Raw genomic sequence first — 17,865 nt, 5'->3', positions numbered from 1 at the left:
GAGTACTCAGAAAAGTACCAGGACATGGTGAAAGCCCTGTGACTGTCTTCTATCATCAGCATTCACCAATCCTTTATAATTGATGAGGCTGAGATTCACAGAGGTCAAGTAATTAGTTTAAAATCTAGTCTATTTAACCATTGCATCCAAGCCCTTAAACACAGTAACAGGAGTAAATAAGTACGTATTTCAAGTAATAAAAATATAATTGCTTATGAAACTGAGTGTTCTTAAAATAAAAAATCTCTGAACATTAAGCTTACTTTCCGATCAGTGTCCTGGCACCAAGAGCTCCATGACCTTAGACAAGTAGCTTAAATTTCCTAGGCCTGAGTTTCTCTTATAAAACAAGAAGGCCAAAAAACAAACAAACAAAACCCAATAAGTAAAGGCAGCTGAGATTTTTTAGTATTTTGTGTGTTAGGTATTTTACTAAATCAATAATCATGACTATCCAATGAACCAAAAATATTGATAACCATGCCTTTTCTGAAATGATGTAACTGAAGCTTAGGAAACTGGCTTCACATCCACAGCAAACAGTGATGGGGCTGGGATGTGATTTCAGGTTTCTCTGAATTCGGTATCTGAGCTCTTTCAATTCTGCAGTGTTCCCACTGCTAAAATTGCCAGGTCATTTCATTTTTTTTTCCCTTTTTTTAATTTCAAGTTTTTACTTAAATTCTAGTTAGTTAACATATATGGTAAAATTGGCTTCAGGTGTAGAATTTAGTGATTCATCACTTACATATAACACAAAGTGCTCATCACAAGTGCCATCTTTAATGCCCATCACCCATTTAACCCATCCCCCATCCACCTCCCTCCATCAAACTTTGATTTATTCTCTATAATTAAGAGTCTCTTGCGGTTTACTCTCTTTTTTCCCTTCCCCTATGTTCACCTGTTTTGTTTCTTAGATTTCCACATGAGTGAAATTATATGGTATTTGTCTCTCTTTGACTGACTTATTTCACTTAGCATAATACTCTATCTCCATCCACATCATTGCAAATGGCAAGATTTCATTCTTTTTGATTGTCAACTAATATTCCATTGTACATATATACCGCATCTTCTTTATCCATTCATCAGTCGATGGACATTTGGGCTCTTTCCACAATTTGGCTGTTGTTGATAGCACTGCTATAAACGTTGGGGTGCATGTGCCCCTTCAAATCAGTATTTTTGTATCCTTTGAGTAAATACCTACTAGTAAAATTGCTGGGTTGTGGGGTAGTCCTAGTTTTAACTTTTTGAGGAACCTCCATACTGTTTTCCAGAGTGGCTGCACCAGTTCACATTCCCACCAACAGTGGGTAAGACAGTTACCCTTTCTTCTCATCCTTGCCAACACCTGTTGTTTCCTGTGTTGTTAATTTTAGCCATTCTGACAGGTGTGAGGTGGTAGCTCATTGTGGTTTTGATGTGTATTTCAGATCTCACACTTTATCAACATCTGTTACCTATGGACATGCACATGATGTGGAGGAGCTCACCTTCCTTTCCCCGCCCCCAACTATATCTGGCAGTCAAAATCTCACTGTTTTACTGTGGTGAAGACATCACTAATGAAGTCTTTGATTAGGATCTGATTTTCACACTATTGTACTCAGTACTTTATAAAAGCCTAGCCCAAGCATATAGATCTTGGCACACAGTGAGTACTCATTTAATATTTAATTAATTAACACATCAGGCAGCTTTAAATTTATAAAGTGCATTAACTGATTATTCAAATGACCATTCTAACAAAAGATTAGTACAGGGGGTGCAGATATAACCAGCTACCATCTTAAAAATGAGGATCTGTGTATTCTGAAAGGTTAAGTGAACTGCCCAAGGTCATCCCAAAGTGGGAAATCGAACATAGTCTCCAAAGCGATTCCATGATGAATGCTCTCTCCACTGATCTCAAAACCAAATTCTTCAGCACTCTAATTGGATAAGAGGTAGTTTTCCATACTCAAGTTCAATCACTTCAGTAGGAGTTTTGCCTCTTTTTCAGGAATGGTTAAGACCTATTTCAGTTGCCTTTTGATTAGAAATTGTGTACAATTCTGAAAGTCTAATCATGGCCACCTTCGTATACTGTATATTAAAATTTTGAGAGCCTACCTTTATTCATCACATTTGTCAATGATATTCTTTCTTCCTATGGATGGCACAAGTGTTAAACTCTCTTAAACCTCTTTAAACCTTAAAGTCATATGCAATATGGTTTGCTATCTACTGACAGAGTGAAGGTAAAAGCAAAGGCATGTAAAAAGCCTTAAGGCTAGCAGAGAAATTCCTGCCAAACAAACCCAAAGTACTATTCTCTACAGTCACAAAATTCACTGCCTCCTTCAAGGATGGTGCTATTTACGTAAGTGAAACCAGTTCAGTAAAACAATTCTGATTACTCAAAAGAATTTGAAAAGTATGATAAAGTTTAAGATTCAGAACTAAGACTCAGGAAGAGACAGAAGGTTGAGAATTTCAAGAAAGAAGCAAAGAAACATCAAAATCAGAGTTTAGGTTTGAGTTTATGAATAATTTCACTCAAGAATGTAAATTTGTATCAGGAAAAATACAGTATGATTAAAAGGAATAAAAAAGTGCGTGTTTTCCCAGAGTCCTATATTATGAGATAATTACCAGAGATCTAAATTCATAAAAAGAAATGACCTCAATTTTGTTAAACAAGCCAGAGAATGTCTTAATTACTAGTGATTATGCATTTTATAGTTTATTGTTTGAGGTTGTCTGCAATATATGTTAGTGAAGGAGATTAAAATCTTATTATTTTATATAAAAATATTAATGGTACATAACTTAGACTATCTTGAATAGAATAATACTTATCAACTTCATCCTAGATCAAGGGACACAGAATTGTATAAACAAAAGGATACAACGAGGTGACCTATGATTCTCTACATGGTTTCCTTCAATCTCAGAATATTAAGTATTAGGCAAATATAAGAACCACACAGTACTAAACAAAATAACCACAAATAACAACACATTACTTTCCTTTTTTTTTTTTTTTTTTTTTTTTACTTCTGGCAGAAGATCTCCATCCCTATTCACCTTAATCGTGTAATATTCTGCTTCTAGGATTACTTATCTCACTGGTATTAGTGATGACAGTAAATAGAAATTCTTATAAAAACATTTTTAAACTTGCCATAATTTTCCAAATTATACTTAAAAAGACTTCCTTCCTTCAATCTAGTTTCTTTATATGCTCATCCCTTGCCACATAAGTATCATTTTATAAATTTCTGCTTACATATAACCATATTCTTTCTCTGAGGGTAAATTTTACATTAATATGAGGTCAGAACAGTGTACATCTAAGAAAAGTTATGTGCTGGCAAGTACTTCATCATGTATTTTTCCACAGTGTGCACCACAATGTCTAACACAATATATTCCCATAATACTAATTTATTAATGATTATGTTAGTTCATTTACCATGGCATCACATAGATCTTGAGCTCCATTAGGTGAGCTTTTATACAGTATATACTTGCATTGAAATATATTGCACTTTGTCCAGAATGTATATTTTGTGCAAAATTTTTTCTCAAATAATCAAAAATGTTGCTGCCAGTTTTTAATTATTTTTATAACTTTAAGCAACGTGACAAATTAAAGTACCACCAACTCCCAAATAACTTGTATTTTTTTGCATTTTATTAGTTATGTGAGGATTTATTATCAATAAAAATACATATAAATCCATATAATTAATATTGCCAGCTTGATTCTTCAGTATATATATATTTTTAATAAAGCCTAGAGTTTTAACATTAAGTGTAATGAAAATTAATGGTTGTTTATAAAGTTTTATTTCCTCAGAACAAAAAAATGAGAACTAATTATACTCATGTGATAAGGGATGAAAATAACCAAATTAAGTTTGATAATGAATAACACAGCCAGATAGCTAACTTTTTCAGCATCTTGATATATTTTCTCTCTCTTTTATCAATTTACTTCAAAAAACACATATTAATTACCAGTTTCATTTGTAATTCAATTTTTTCAAATTCCATGAAATTGAAAGTAAACTAACATGAAACTTTAATATGTCTTACATAACTTTTATATTTCTCCAGCTTCTCTAAAGGATAAAAATTCACCACATAGCAATGCAATAATACCTATTTCTGAAAGGATAATGCCTCTCTACTCTTATTAGGGAAACTCAAGGCTTGAAATCCCAACCCTAATCTGGTGAAAAGTACATATATGACTGGAAGAAAAGGTTACATAATCAAAGAAATATCAAGGAGGTTTGTGAAGAAACTGGCAAATATAAAATATGTCCCTTTTTAGATTCATTAAGAAAAATGAAGGAAGACATATCCTTTTTATTCTCTGTTCTATTTTCATTGTAGCTATGGGTAGGACTGACATTCAGATAGCATTACTAATAATATGCTAATAAAAGCACCAAACTTTATATCTGGTATCAATTCATAGATTATGAAAAACTGATTATTTCTGATAACAGTAACAGTATAGGCTAGATAAATAATAGTTACTATTATTGCCATTCATATTATTTGTGCTACAATGATCTACAAAAGAGAATTAGTTTAGTTTTCAAACTAACTATTAATTGTTTTATTTCCTAAAGCCCATATTATTTCCCCTTGGTTTTATACTCAGGCCTATGCATGCCTCGGTGTGCAACAATATAGTTTTCATTAGCAAAGTCACAGTTACTGACTAGTTAAGGAGCAAGAGCCTGTCTGACTTGAAATTTACAAAGAAATCATGTATCCATTGTGCCTTTTTTTTAACTACAAAAGATGTTCATGCTTACTATAAAAGTAAGCATGATTCGGAAGTACTTAAGGTACTGCACTGACTTTCTATCTTCAACCTCCTCTGTTCCCATACCTCCAACCCCTACACACACACACGCGCACGCGCGTGCGTACACGCACACACACACACACACACACACTGAAGATAACCATCTTAATAGTCTAGCTCTTGGATTTCCAGACTGCTCATTTTATTACACCATAACATCTCTCAGCAATTAGAGGTGAGATTGTGGGACATAGTAATAATTGTGCCAAAGAGCTAAGCACGCTATCTTGTATTATACGATTGCAAACCCAACTTCCAAAAGGAAAATTGGTAAAAGTCTAACTCACTGCATTTACTGGTCACTTTCCTAATTTTCCACCTCATTCACTAATCAATTTAAGTAAGTAAAGCCAAAGTGAAACATTTAGTTATGGATCTTGTCTTCATTTCCAAATAAGGCAAGGCAATTTCTTGGCAAACTAATTTAGAAGACATTTATTGAGCACTTGCTGTGTGCTAAGGTTGACACTAAATGCCTTATATTTATTTTTTCACGAGTATTATGTGAAAGGAATTATCTCAATTTGATAATGAGAAAACTAAATTAAATGACTTAGTCCAAAGTGCCTCCACATGCAAGAACACTTATTAATCAGGATTTACACTCAAATCTGTCTGTGTTCATACTACTTAAATAAAATGGCTGCAAAGTATCAGGAAACTGATTCCTGAGATGTCTTTGCAACAAACTTTGTGAATTTAAGGTCATGACCCCAATGTTGTTTACCCATTTTGTGAAACTACTTTTACTTCTAAAAATGCTCTGTCCTATCTTATCTCACTTTTTCTTACTAATGGTATTTGGCTTCATCTTCATATTCTCAAAAGACCTCAAATGTAGACTGAACTACATAGCATGTGATTGTACATGTAATCATTAGAAAACTCAGGAAAAAAAACTGAAATAAAGCTATCACTTTATATGTTTAAACTTGTGCCTTATTACACACCATATTATATGTACCATGTATATGTATACGTGTACATGTACATATATGTATACATGTACATATATATGTACCATGATCTATTTTATGTAACAAAGAACCATCTTAGGAATATTGCTGCATTGTATTTTCTGTGTGTGTGTGTGTGTGTGTGTGTGTGTGTGTGTGTGTTGGGGGTAGATGTATGAATTTGTTACATGTACACTTTTAGTACCAAAACTGTAATGTCATTTGTATTTATTTTTTAATGTGCTATATTGGGATATTAAAACAATAAAATGTTCCCAGGCTTGTCCTGATCTGTGATAAAAACTCAGACTAGGAAATTGTCCCTAACTTCCTGGGCAGGTGTCCTCACCATTATCCTATGTTGATGGTTATGCCATGTATCAACAGCATATTAATTATTTATATTTTCTCAAAGTCTTTGCCATTTCCCACTATGGGTGCCTTAGATTATTGCTTATTTTTTAATAATAAGACTTAAAACCCATGCACCAGGGAGACAAACTAAATGATACTGTCACAAAAGAATAAACCTGAGTATGTATATTACATTTCTCTAGCAAAAAATGTACTAACGATGTTAAAAGAAAAGTAGAATAAATTGCTTTCACGGTTTTTTTAGCTGTAAGACATAGTATGAAATACATTTCAAATGGTAGCCCACAGGACACATATGGTTACATACAACTAAAATAAAAATGTACAAAGCAATACCTACCCTTGCTCTCATGTAATACTCTGATGTTTATATTCTACTCTATCCTATTTTATTCACCTTTACATTAACTGCTTGTCTCAAGCCACCAAACAGGTTTTACAATGGGTTATGATGTACATTTTGAAAAAAAAACCTAAACACTGACTAGGCAATCTCTCTCTTTTGAAAGTCTCCATGATACATAAAATGCATCATTGGGGCATAATCACTCATTTCAAAGTCCCCTGAAATGAACAAAGCTGACGATCACACCTCTTGCCAAAAAATCTCAACTCAACATTTGGTTAAGTTGAGAAGTCTTTCTGGAATATATGCAAATGTGCCAAAATGAGATTTCATAACTCCTAGTTCTGATGAATTCCAAAGAGGTCTTTCATACATAAGGCTACATCATTTAACAATATGTTCTCCTGTTCTTAAAAAATGTGTACCATCCTGCTTCCTCCTATAATTGGCATCTGAAGGACAGAGTGTGGCGTCTGCAATGGAAATGTGAATAAAAACAACCAGATACAGTCTGTACTTATCATCAGACTCACAGAAAGTTCTTCTGTGAGGTCAACTTGTTGCCACAAGCATCCTCCTTAATTTATTTTCTTTTTACTATAATTAATTACTTCCATGGGAACAAAGAAAGGTGTTACTTTCAAAGCTGAATAAAAAGACACAAGAAACACGCTCAAAGATTTTCTCGGTGGGAAAACAAAGAGTTGTCTTGTTTCCTACGGAGGGAAAAAGAGTCAATAAGTGTGCATTCCACTCTTCCTTTAGTCACAACTACCCCAATATAAAGGGAGGAAGTGTGGGTTCACTTAAAAAGAATTGTCCTTGGCTCCAAATCCTTGCTTTGCCACCAACTAGCTGCAGTATTAGGGGGAAATTACTTCTTTCCATACCTATTCTCTAATCTATGAAATGATGACTTTTTAGAATGTGTTGTGGAATAAGTGAACAAATTAATGAAATATCACAGTATATGTAGTCATGTTTTCAATCACAGAATACAATCTCAATTAAATGGCATTTGATTGTCAATATTGGGAGTTATCAAAAAGGACAAATAGTCCAACTCCTTCCTTCCCTGAAATAAGGTTTCAGTTCATTTTCCACAGCCCCTCCAAGTGATTATCCATTCCAGGCTGTGCATAGAATTTACAGAAAACTAACCCACAATTTCTTCAGTGAACAGTTGTGTCAGTGAATAAACATAACCTTTTTTTTAAATTGAACTGTAATTTGTTACCCTGGTATTTCAGTAATTAGCTCCCTTGTTATGCTCCTGGCCACATAGAGTGAGTACAGTTCCTTTCCACCTGAATTTTCCAAATACTAAAGGTAGCAGTCATGTCCCTGCCATGTCTTATCTTGTGTGTGCTAAATTTGTTCTCTGAAGGCATGGTTTCTTTTTTTTTTTTTTAATTTTTTTTATATTTATTTATTTTTGAGAGACAGAGTGAGACAAAGTGAGACTGGGGGAGGGGCAGAGAGAGATGGAGACACAGGATTGGAAACAGGCTCCAGGCTCTGAGCTGTCAGCACAGAGCCTGACGCGGGGCTCGAACCCACAGACTGTGAGATCATGACCTGAGCCGAAGTCAGATGCTCAACTGACTGAGCCACCCAGGCGCCCCTGAAGGCATGGTTTCAAGTCTAACAACCATTTTGACCATTCTCTTTTAAACCGATCATGCCCTAGCTGCATTTATTTTAAATGTGATGCCCAACATTTAACCCGTCCCAGGTGTAGCCTGTGGAAGCAAAAAAGCAAGTCACAGAAAATCAGTCTTGGAAGGTAACCCCAAGAACATACTTTCTAGCCATTCTTCCTAGGACAAATAAAAGAAGGAGCTGAAGTGATTTTCTCAGAGTCACATAGTAAAAACTCTTAGCTCTGATGTCAGTGACACTTCTTTTAGGAAAACTTGTCCTTTTAATTTTATTTTTCCCCACCTCCAAAATAGCATGAATGTAATCTTTAGCTCTCATGTATTCATTTTCAAATTAAGGAAATAATGATGTTATTACCCTTGACCAGATTCACTGAACCTACAAAGTATAACAACTACAAGTAAGAGATGAGGAAAATATGATAAATGAGACAGGCAGAAAGAAAACAGAGAAAAGGAGGAAAGGGAAAAGATCCTCTGTTTAGACTTTTCTGAAGTCCTATCCTTGTTTTTTTCTTAAGTACTTACTTCATGTGTACTGAGTAGAGTTTGCTGTGCAGAAGTTGTGTTAATTGGAACAGAAGCACCTCATAGCATGTCCTCCCATTCCACAGTTTTCTTCACTCAGTAGCAACCTTTGTTACTCAGAGTCAACTTTATAAATCTAGAAGCTAATAAGGTTCTAATGATTAAGGAATGGTGTCATGTGACTATCTCTAATAAACAGAATGAATGAACATTCTGAATATTCAAACTCTAAAGCTCAGAAAATAATGTTATCTCTTTAGGGTCTGGAATAAGGAAGGTAAAGAAAAAACACACAATGTGTGCAGCTCACATCCACAAAATAGAGAAATGCTAAATATATCTAACAGGCATACACACTAAGAGATGATCTTCCTTGAGGTGCCTGGGTAGCTCAGTTGGTTGAGCGTCTGACTTGATTTTAGCTCAGGTCATGATCCCAGGGTCATGGGATTAAGCCCTGCATCAGGCTCTACATTGAGCATGAAGCCTGCTTAGGATTCCCTCTCTCTCTCCCTCTGCCCCTCTCCCATCAGGTGCATGCTCTTTCCCTCTCTGAGAGAGAGAGAGAGAGAGAGAGAGATGATGATGATGATGATCTTCCTTAAAGAAAGCATCTGATTAGTTGGAACTGCGTATCCCCCCAGATATTTGTGTCTGTGTGTGTTGGGGGATCGGTGCAGTGATAACCTCTGAAAATAAAGTTCCTTCTAACTTAATCATCCTGGGCATGGAGTATTTGGGAGGGAAATTCTGGTATTTTCATCAGTGAATGGACAGTAATAGTGCCTGAGAAGGTGGAAACAGGGATACTATCTCTGTCATGAGGCTTTTATAGGTGAGTCAGAGTCAAACCTGGTCTAAAGTCCAATTTTTCAGATCTAATCTATAAATAGGGAAGATCTTGTCCAAGCCACAGCCAAATATGTCAATGGATTCTATTTTTCCCCTGAGCAAGGCAATAACTCCCTCAGAGGCTAGCCACTAATAGTCCATATGCTATTCTATCTGGAACGGAAGGTGAGAAGCATTTCCCAGGGCCACCTGTATTTCTTTCATTACTAACAATGAAGTTTCTGACAGTGATGTATGAATATGAAAAATTACTTATTTACTATTAAAGTTGCCACTGTATTTTCCAGATTAGTGTTCTGTGATCTAATTTAATGAAGAACCCAGCTAGAAGTCTCTGCATCTTCTGTTTTTTTATGTATTATTGTATCAGGGTAACCAATATAATTACCCAAACATTTCATAATCACAAAGATTTATGGGGGTCTAATTTTTCCAGATTTTTTGTGAAGCAAAGGAAAATATTTCAAAGTGACTCAGGCAAAGAAGCACTTCCTGTAATTCACCGTTCAAGAGCAAAGAGATCATGCCATTTCTCAAAGCTAACTTTTACATTAATAAATTCATTTGTAGTACCTACTATGACTTCAGATAGGCATTAAAACTTACAGCAGATTGAGGGGCACCTGGGTGGCTTAGTCGGTTAAGCATCCGACTTCAGCTCAGGTCATGATCTCACAGTTTGTGAGTTTGAGCCCCGCACTGGGCTCTCTGCTGACAGCTCAGAGCCTGGAGCCTGCTTCAGATTCTTTGCCTCTCTCTCTCTCTCTACCCCTCCCACTCCCGTGCTCATGCTCTGTCTCTGTCTCTCTCAAAAGTAAATAAACATAAAAAAAAAATTAAAAACATAGCAGACTGGCATCATTCAGAAGAAGAAAAAGGGAATACAGCAATAAAATGGAATAGTAATACAATGGAAATTAAAAAAATAAAAAGAAAGAACTTGAGTAATTATTCCTAACAATGATGTGGAAACTGAATTCTGGTCAGTAATATTGAGTTCCAAAACCCAACTCTGTAACTAATTATGTACCAGTAAGGCCAAATTACCTGTCCTTATTGTCTGTTTTCCCCACAGTAACAGAGGTATTAAATTACTTGCTCACCTAAGACACCTCCAATGTTAACATTTTACAAAGCTAAACAATAGTTTGTGTCTGAATTATCATGATCATCTCAAAAATCCATCTCAACGCCCAACATTATTCAACCCCTGGAGAAACAAAATGAAACCCCTTTTAAAAATACCAATAAGGCCCGTAATGACATTTCTTGTCTTTTCATACTAAATTGTTGTCTTGATACAATCCCAATTAGTAGAAATAATGTAACAGGAAAATGTAGTCCCATTTTTTAAAAGTTAAACTAAGCATATATAATATGAATCACTTTGAAAATCTTTCAACTAAAGCTTGAGTGTTTTCACATGTTAAAATAATTGATGGAAAACCATATCACAACTTAAAAGTGGTACAACATTGCAATACGTAGGTTAACCTGAAAGACAATGCTCTTAATGATGTCATTTTACCAGTACAACTTATTCGTACATTTTTCCCCAAGAGCATCACTGACATGCTTTTTGGCTAGAACAAATTAGCATTCCTATATCATTAGATAGAAATAATAAATTCAGGAACCAGTGCAAACAAAAAAGGAGCAGAGTGTGAATAGCGTTTTACAATTAATCAAGGGAGGCATCTTGGCACCTCATTTTTAAAAAGAAGCAAAACTGTGAAAAATTATAAGTGCCTGCTATTTTTCTACATGCTATCTATTCATAAATAGTGAGGTACTATTCTAACACAAATTCATCCATTCAGCAAATAGTCTGTGAATACCTATTATATGCTAGGAACTCTGATAGGCCCGTTGGATGTATAGTGGAATTTAAAGTCGGCAAAAACTGTGAAGTATAAAAATCCTATAAGGCATCCATAAAGTACAATATACATGACTTTGTACATAAAATTCAATCTGTAATTGCTTTTCTCAATGAAATTGGGCTAGATCCAGGGAAAGCATGTAATAATGGAATGTATGTAAGTGTCTGATTATTTAAAGCATCAAGGCTTTAAGGGAATTATCAAGTCTTTAGCTACAGGAATATGAATGAAAGACTAAATTTTCCTTCTGGCCCACAGCATTTATTTCACATTTGTAGAACAATACATTGTTTTCACATTTAAATATAAAGAATATTAATTCATGTTAATGCATTTATTTTGTTTTGATTTTGAAGTGTAAACATTGTAGTAGTATCCAATTGGGAAGTGGGGCAGTTAAAGTCATGGTGATGAGTTTACTTATACTGTCTTGAAGGTATTCATTATTGCTCATAAATTTACGGTTAGCTGAGTAATGTTTATGGTTTCATCTGGGCTGTATGTGTGACTGCAGTTCACTGTGGGTCAGAAAGGCAACTGTGTTGATCTTCATTGAGTGCTCTCACATAGTTGAGGTTAAGTGGTCTAAGATGGCCTTATCTGGAAAACCTGGGTGCTCTCATCCTTCACATGGTGATGATAGTGTTCTAAGACAGAGTAGAAAGGAAGTCCTCACTTCCACCACATCCTATTAAGCAAAGGAATCACATGGCGGGTGCTACACAGGAGTAGAAGGGAACTATCAAATTACAAAGCAAAGGAAGTCATCAAAGCAGCCAGTCTGTCACTCCTCCAAACAGGCAAGCACCATTGATCCTGTGCCATAATGGGCACATATACCAAGGTTTGTAAGAGTGCTGAAGCAAAGGACCCCTTAAATTTTCTTAGAGCAGAGAGTGTGCTGACTGGATTGACACCTTTGAAAGAAGTTAACATTTTTCCTTCAGAGTCATTGCATGTTCCTTTCCTACACACAGTTGAAGAGCTAGTGTGGTCTGCCTTAATTATTTTTTCTTGTTTTACTTTCATACTATTGACCTGTTGGCCTAGAAGGCCTAGGCACAATGCCTGCATGGTACAACAAGCCACAGTAAATACTCAGTTCTGTAGCCAGAGAAAAACCATAAATCAAGAAAATGGCAAGTGTAAGTGATTAACATTGAAGCTAAAACCCAAATCTCCCTGTGCTCTCTTCTGAAATTCTGTGACAGCAACACTTTCTTGAAGGAACATCTTGTGATCACTGCCAAGAGGACTGAGTGACACAGTACTACCATGCTTAAGTATAAAGTAAATGAGCAATTTGGGGATGGGGGATAGGGGATTTAAATGGGACAGCATCCTTTCATAGACTTCAATGCCTCATGTGAAAGCATTTGGAAAATTCAACAGTCTGGGGTGCCTGGGTGGCTTAGTTGGTTAAGTGGCCAACTTCGGCTTAGGTCATGTTCTCACCGTTCACAAGTTTGAGCCCCATGTCAGGCTCTGTGCTGACAGTTCAGAGCCTGGAACCTGCTTTGGATTCTGTGTTTCCCTCTCTCTCTGCCCCTACCCTGCTTGCACTCTGTGTCTCTCTCTCAAAAATAAATAAATATTTTTTAAAAAGAAAGAAAGTTCAATACTCTTCAAGGAAGAGTAATATCAGTTGGTCAAAGGAGGATAGGAATAGTTTTGAGATACTGGGGCTGAGCAATTTGGGTCTAAAGAGAGTTATCCCAATCCAGCGACAAAAAGAGGCTAAAGGAAGAACTAGTATTACCGTTTCATGGTAAATCCCACATTTTCTGAAAGGCTTTCTGAAAGGCCAGGCCCCAGAAAACCAGGAATCATCTTGGGGAGTTTCCACAGTACCCAACAGAGGTGTATCTCACTACACAAGCACTTTTCTGATCCTGGATATGATTTTTTGCCTCATGAAACTTCCTACCACACCACTCTTATACGCACAAATTTTAAGAGATAATCCTACATAACCTCATTATACACAAAGTTGCTTGGGATCAAAACAATATAAATACTTTCTGACTAAACCACATAAATAAATAAGCCAAAATATTTCTTCCAGTCTTTGTTCAGTATCAAAGTTTGTTCTCTCCTGAATTCTTGTGGTATCCAAATACTTTGCCAGTGTTTTGCAATAACATTTCTACTGACCTATTTTTGGCAAAAAATAATTAAATTTGCCTGAATTTGGCAATGGAATGTTTAATGGCTTATTTTTTGTCCACAAATAGAATGTTTTCTTTTAATTTTTATGTCACAATAGGTAGTTTATGCTTATAGTACACAGCTTCAAATGTTTGCATGCACAAGTTATACATTCTACCTGATCCCCTAACTCTTCAATTTCCTCCTCAAAAGGAGCAACTGTTACCAGTTTTGTTCTTCTCTGAGAGCAGTTCTTTGAAAATCAAATGGTTTATACAAACTCCATTTTACACAAATAACATGCCACTACACAAAACTGCCCCTTGCCTTTTTCACCTAAAATGATTTTGGAGTTCATTATTATTATTTCATTACCTATAGACTCCCTCATTCAATTTAATAGCTAAGTAATAATACTTAGATGGATGAATCATAATTTATTTTATTAGCTCACTATCAGCGTACATTTGGGTTAAAAAAAGTTGAAAGCTTAAATTAGTAACAGCCAATGGTTATGATCATTAATTTCTCTTAGAACACAATCTTGAATTGGCATGTCCTACATAGAGACCAAGGTTTATTCTTCTGAAGCTGGAGGGAAGCCCCTAATGAAATTTATGACTTCAGGCAAACCAAAACATAACTTTATCCTTGGCGTTTTGTAAATATTTTTTTACTTTCTCACCTTCTCATATTTCCTCATGCCCTTTTCCAGAAATCCAACCCTTCTTAATTTTCACCAATTATCAGTACTCTTCCTGTTAAAACCCAACTGTCAAATTCCTTCTTGAAGATTTCCACCATGGCCCTTATCACCACAGAGAGGAACTTGATTTTTTTTCTGTTTATTTTAGAGACATATTTGTAACTTCTTCTTATCTGAATTATGGTTCTATAAGTATTAATGCATGCCTCATGTCCTTTGCCAGATTGCATACCCATTGAGGGTAGTGATATATAAAATATAGGGCTGTCCTTTACAGGACTATCAGAAGTCCTTACATGTATTTGTGCTTAATAAATACGTGTTGTATAAATATATCCTCAGGTGTTATTCCATTGGAATAACAATTATAGGACCATAAACTACAAGTAACTATGAGTCTTACTCTTAAAATTACTATTAGATATATGTTGGATGGATCATTTAAACTCTTAAAGCATTTGTATTTTAAAATGGGAATAAGATATCAAGATCATCTGTATCATTGGCTTGTTGTGAGAATAAAATGAAATAGTTTTATGTTGAAAAATCTCAGCATTAGGAGAAACTCCAAGGTGTCCTCGTCCAATCACCTATCCATTGCTCAAAATCTCCATATATCAATATCTCGATAAATAAACAATAAATTTACACGTAAAAATTTCCAGAGGCATAAAAATATCTCAGTCCAGTATAGAAGCCCATTTTATGTTTGTGTAGCTCTGGCTACTGCTACTGAGTGGGCACACAGTGAAATCTGTATTATGCTACTTCATAATGAATAGTTTGCTACATCTGATTGGTGATTGGTTGCCAACCTCTGAAGCAGGCTCACTCTGGTCATTTAATAAACTGTTCAGTAACTCAATCCACATTTTACAGGATTGGATTCTCTGGACCACACTGATAATGTTGTTGCAAGATTCTTCAATCTTAACTAATCCTCATGATGATTCAATGAACTATAAAAAGTATCCTGTACCTTCTTGCTTTAGTATATGCAATAAGTTGTGCTAGAGTGTTGTGTAACTAGTGAGTTTCACATTGGGTCACTTAACTTCTGTAGTCAAACCAAACCTATCCCAAACAGCCTTGGTCATTAACTAACAAGTAATGTATGTGAAAACATTTTCAAAGTACCATAACCAATAAAAAGGGCTAATGTTATTATTATTATAGAACCTCAGTCATATTTTGCTTTTTCATTTTGCTTTGAGCATAAGAAGCAACAAATTTCAAAGGAAAAGTGATTTTGAATTGTTAAAACTTATACTTTAAGAGTATATTCTACACAAGGATAAAATTAATTCATACATATCATCATTCCAGAGTTAACTATACTCTCTATTGAAAAAATAGTGGTAAGACTAAATTGTTTGGTAATTTTCTGTCACAGTATACCAGAATATGAAATGCTATATTTCAAAGCAGACTGTACCTGGCTGCATTGAGCTCCTACCTGAATTTATGTGTACCTCTCCTTATCAAACACAATAAGCAGTTGGAACAACTTTAAATGTGAAAATTATGAGGTGTTCAATGAAGATCTAGAAAACTCAAAAATCTCTAGCATCATTATAGCAGAAGTATAGATAACGAATACATAATCCAAAAAAGTTTTCCATTTCACCAAATCGTGCCACATAAACACTCATATTTGCTTAAATCTATGCTTCTGTAGGCATCTGTCACTCATCCCCTTCTTATATTACTGCTATAACTGGGCAACTAAAAAGATCCCAAATAATCAGGAATATTTTAGTCTTCCAAAACCTGAATTTTTAACTGAGATCTGTAATAAAACATACATCAATGAATGTAAAGGATGCTTACCTTCTGTGTGCACAGCTGACACATAGGTCCAATTGTACCTCTTCACTATGTCCACCATGGCCCGTGCCTGCTGGGCATCTGAAGGAACAACCCTCATGAAGTACTTGAACAGAGTCTTGTCGCTCAGATCCATGCTTGTTGCCGAGTAAGCAATCTGAGGTATGTTGAAAAGCTGGAGCAAGTTCTGGACCTGAATGGCCACAGAACTGGAGCCAGGCCCAATGACCCCTACAATGGGCTTCTTGGAACGGAAGGAAGAGGAAGACCCATCCACACAGCGCACCAAACCTTCTTCTTCTTCTGAAGAAATGAGGGAGTCCCTGATGAACTCAATGCTCTGCTCTAGGGCCACAGCCGAATGCCAGCAGGAATCCCTTATCTCACAGCCCAGTGTGATGTTGGGCAAGAGTGTGGGGTCTGAGTTGATCCTTTCCAGAGTGTGCAGCATGGCCTCCACTCTCTGAATGCCATACTGTTCACGAACTGCCCCACACTTCCTCTCATGAACTTTGTCCACCGTGGGCTGATGGTGAACAGAAAAGAGAGCTCCAATAATGATGTCACCTGGCATGTGAGCCACCACCCTCCTTTCACTGGACTGTGCACTCCCACGGACATCTTCTTTCAAAAGTAGAACTGACAGGATCAACAGAAGGACCATTTTAGGAAAAGAGTTCAAGCTAATAAAGACAGCATGGTGGGGAAAATTTAGGAGACTTCTGATAGATAGAATCAAACAATGTCCTATGTTGGGTGGCAAACCAAGGAATTAGCCAGTAATTTAGATGTGCTCTCTAAAGGACCACCATGTCCCCACGTACCATTTAGTTAGATGCATCCATGTGATCATGATCTTCAAAACCTGGAAAAAAAATAGCATGTGCATTTAACAATGTAAGTGCAGCTACTTTGAGAAGCTCTAATGGTCTATACTAGTAGACTTTGATGATATAGATTAAGATTATAATCTTTTTTTTTTTTAATTTTTTTTTCAACGTTTTTTATTTATTTTTGGGACAGAGAGAGACAGAGCATGAACGGGGGAGGGGCAGAGAGAGAGGGAGACACAGAATCGGAAACAGGCTCCAGGCTCCGAGCCATCAGCCCAGAGCCTGACGCGGGGCTCGAACTCACGGACCGCGAGATCGTGACCTGGCTGAAGTCGGACGCTTAACCGACTGCGCCACCCAGGCGCCCCAAGATTATAATCTTTTTGAAAAAAGAATCTAAAAATATTTCAGACTCTCCTTTGTCTATATCTGTTGTAATTTTGTGGTTGGATGAAGCAATCTGATAGAGATTTCACTACACTTATATTATTTCACTTCACTTATATTAATACTACTTCACTTATATTAATGTTTGTTTCATTTGTTCTTCTGGAGTACACGAAAACAAATCTTATGCATGGCAGGCCAAACTATATTCTTATGTGAAGATGAGAGAAAGCATCCTAAAAGCAAAACTATGCCACGAGCAGAAAACTTCAGGGAGTATGCACTCCAAAATTATAAACATTAGTTATCTCTGGGTGATTGTATTTTTTGTTTTAAAAAAACTAATTTTGGGCAGTAAGCATGTATTAACTATGAAATTGCAAAAATAAAGTTACTTTAAAGAAAAGCTACATAGTCCCTCTTCAAATGCAGTGTAAGGCAAGTTGAACAATCTCCCCAATAAATAAGTACTGTGTCTCGTTTCCAT

At 35.9% G+C, this 17,865-nt stretch overlaps 1 protein-coding gene across 3 annotated transcripts in view; it reads right to left on the bottom strand.

Annotated features, from left to right (window-relative positions):
- Positions 1 to 16,822, bottom strand: part of GRM5 (glutamate metabotropic receptor 5) — a 512,152-nt gene extending 495,330 nt beyond the window's left edge. For all 3 annotated transcript variants that reach the window (XM_042906834.1, XM_042906835.1, XM_042906836.1), the window contains exon 1: positions 16,162 to 16,822. In XM_042906834.1, coding sequence (XP_042762768.1) covers positions 16,162 to 16,822 — 661 coding nt within the window. The remainder of the gene's footprint in view (positions 1 to 16,161) is intronic.
- Positions 16,823 to 17,865: the final 1,043 nt, after the last annotated feature.

Source organism: Panthera leo, chromosome D1 (genome assembly GCF_018350215.1).
Source record: "Panthera leo isolate Ple1 chromosome D1, P.leo_Ple1_pat1.1, whole genome shotgun sequence".
Lineage (NCBI taxonomy): Eukaryota > Metazoa > Chordata > Mammalia > Carnivora > Felidae > Panthera > Panthera leo.
The sequence above is the reverse complement of the archived record's forward strand: the minus strand, read 5'-3'. Positions and strand labels throughout refer to the sequence as shown.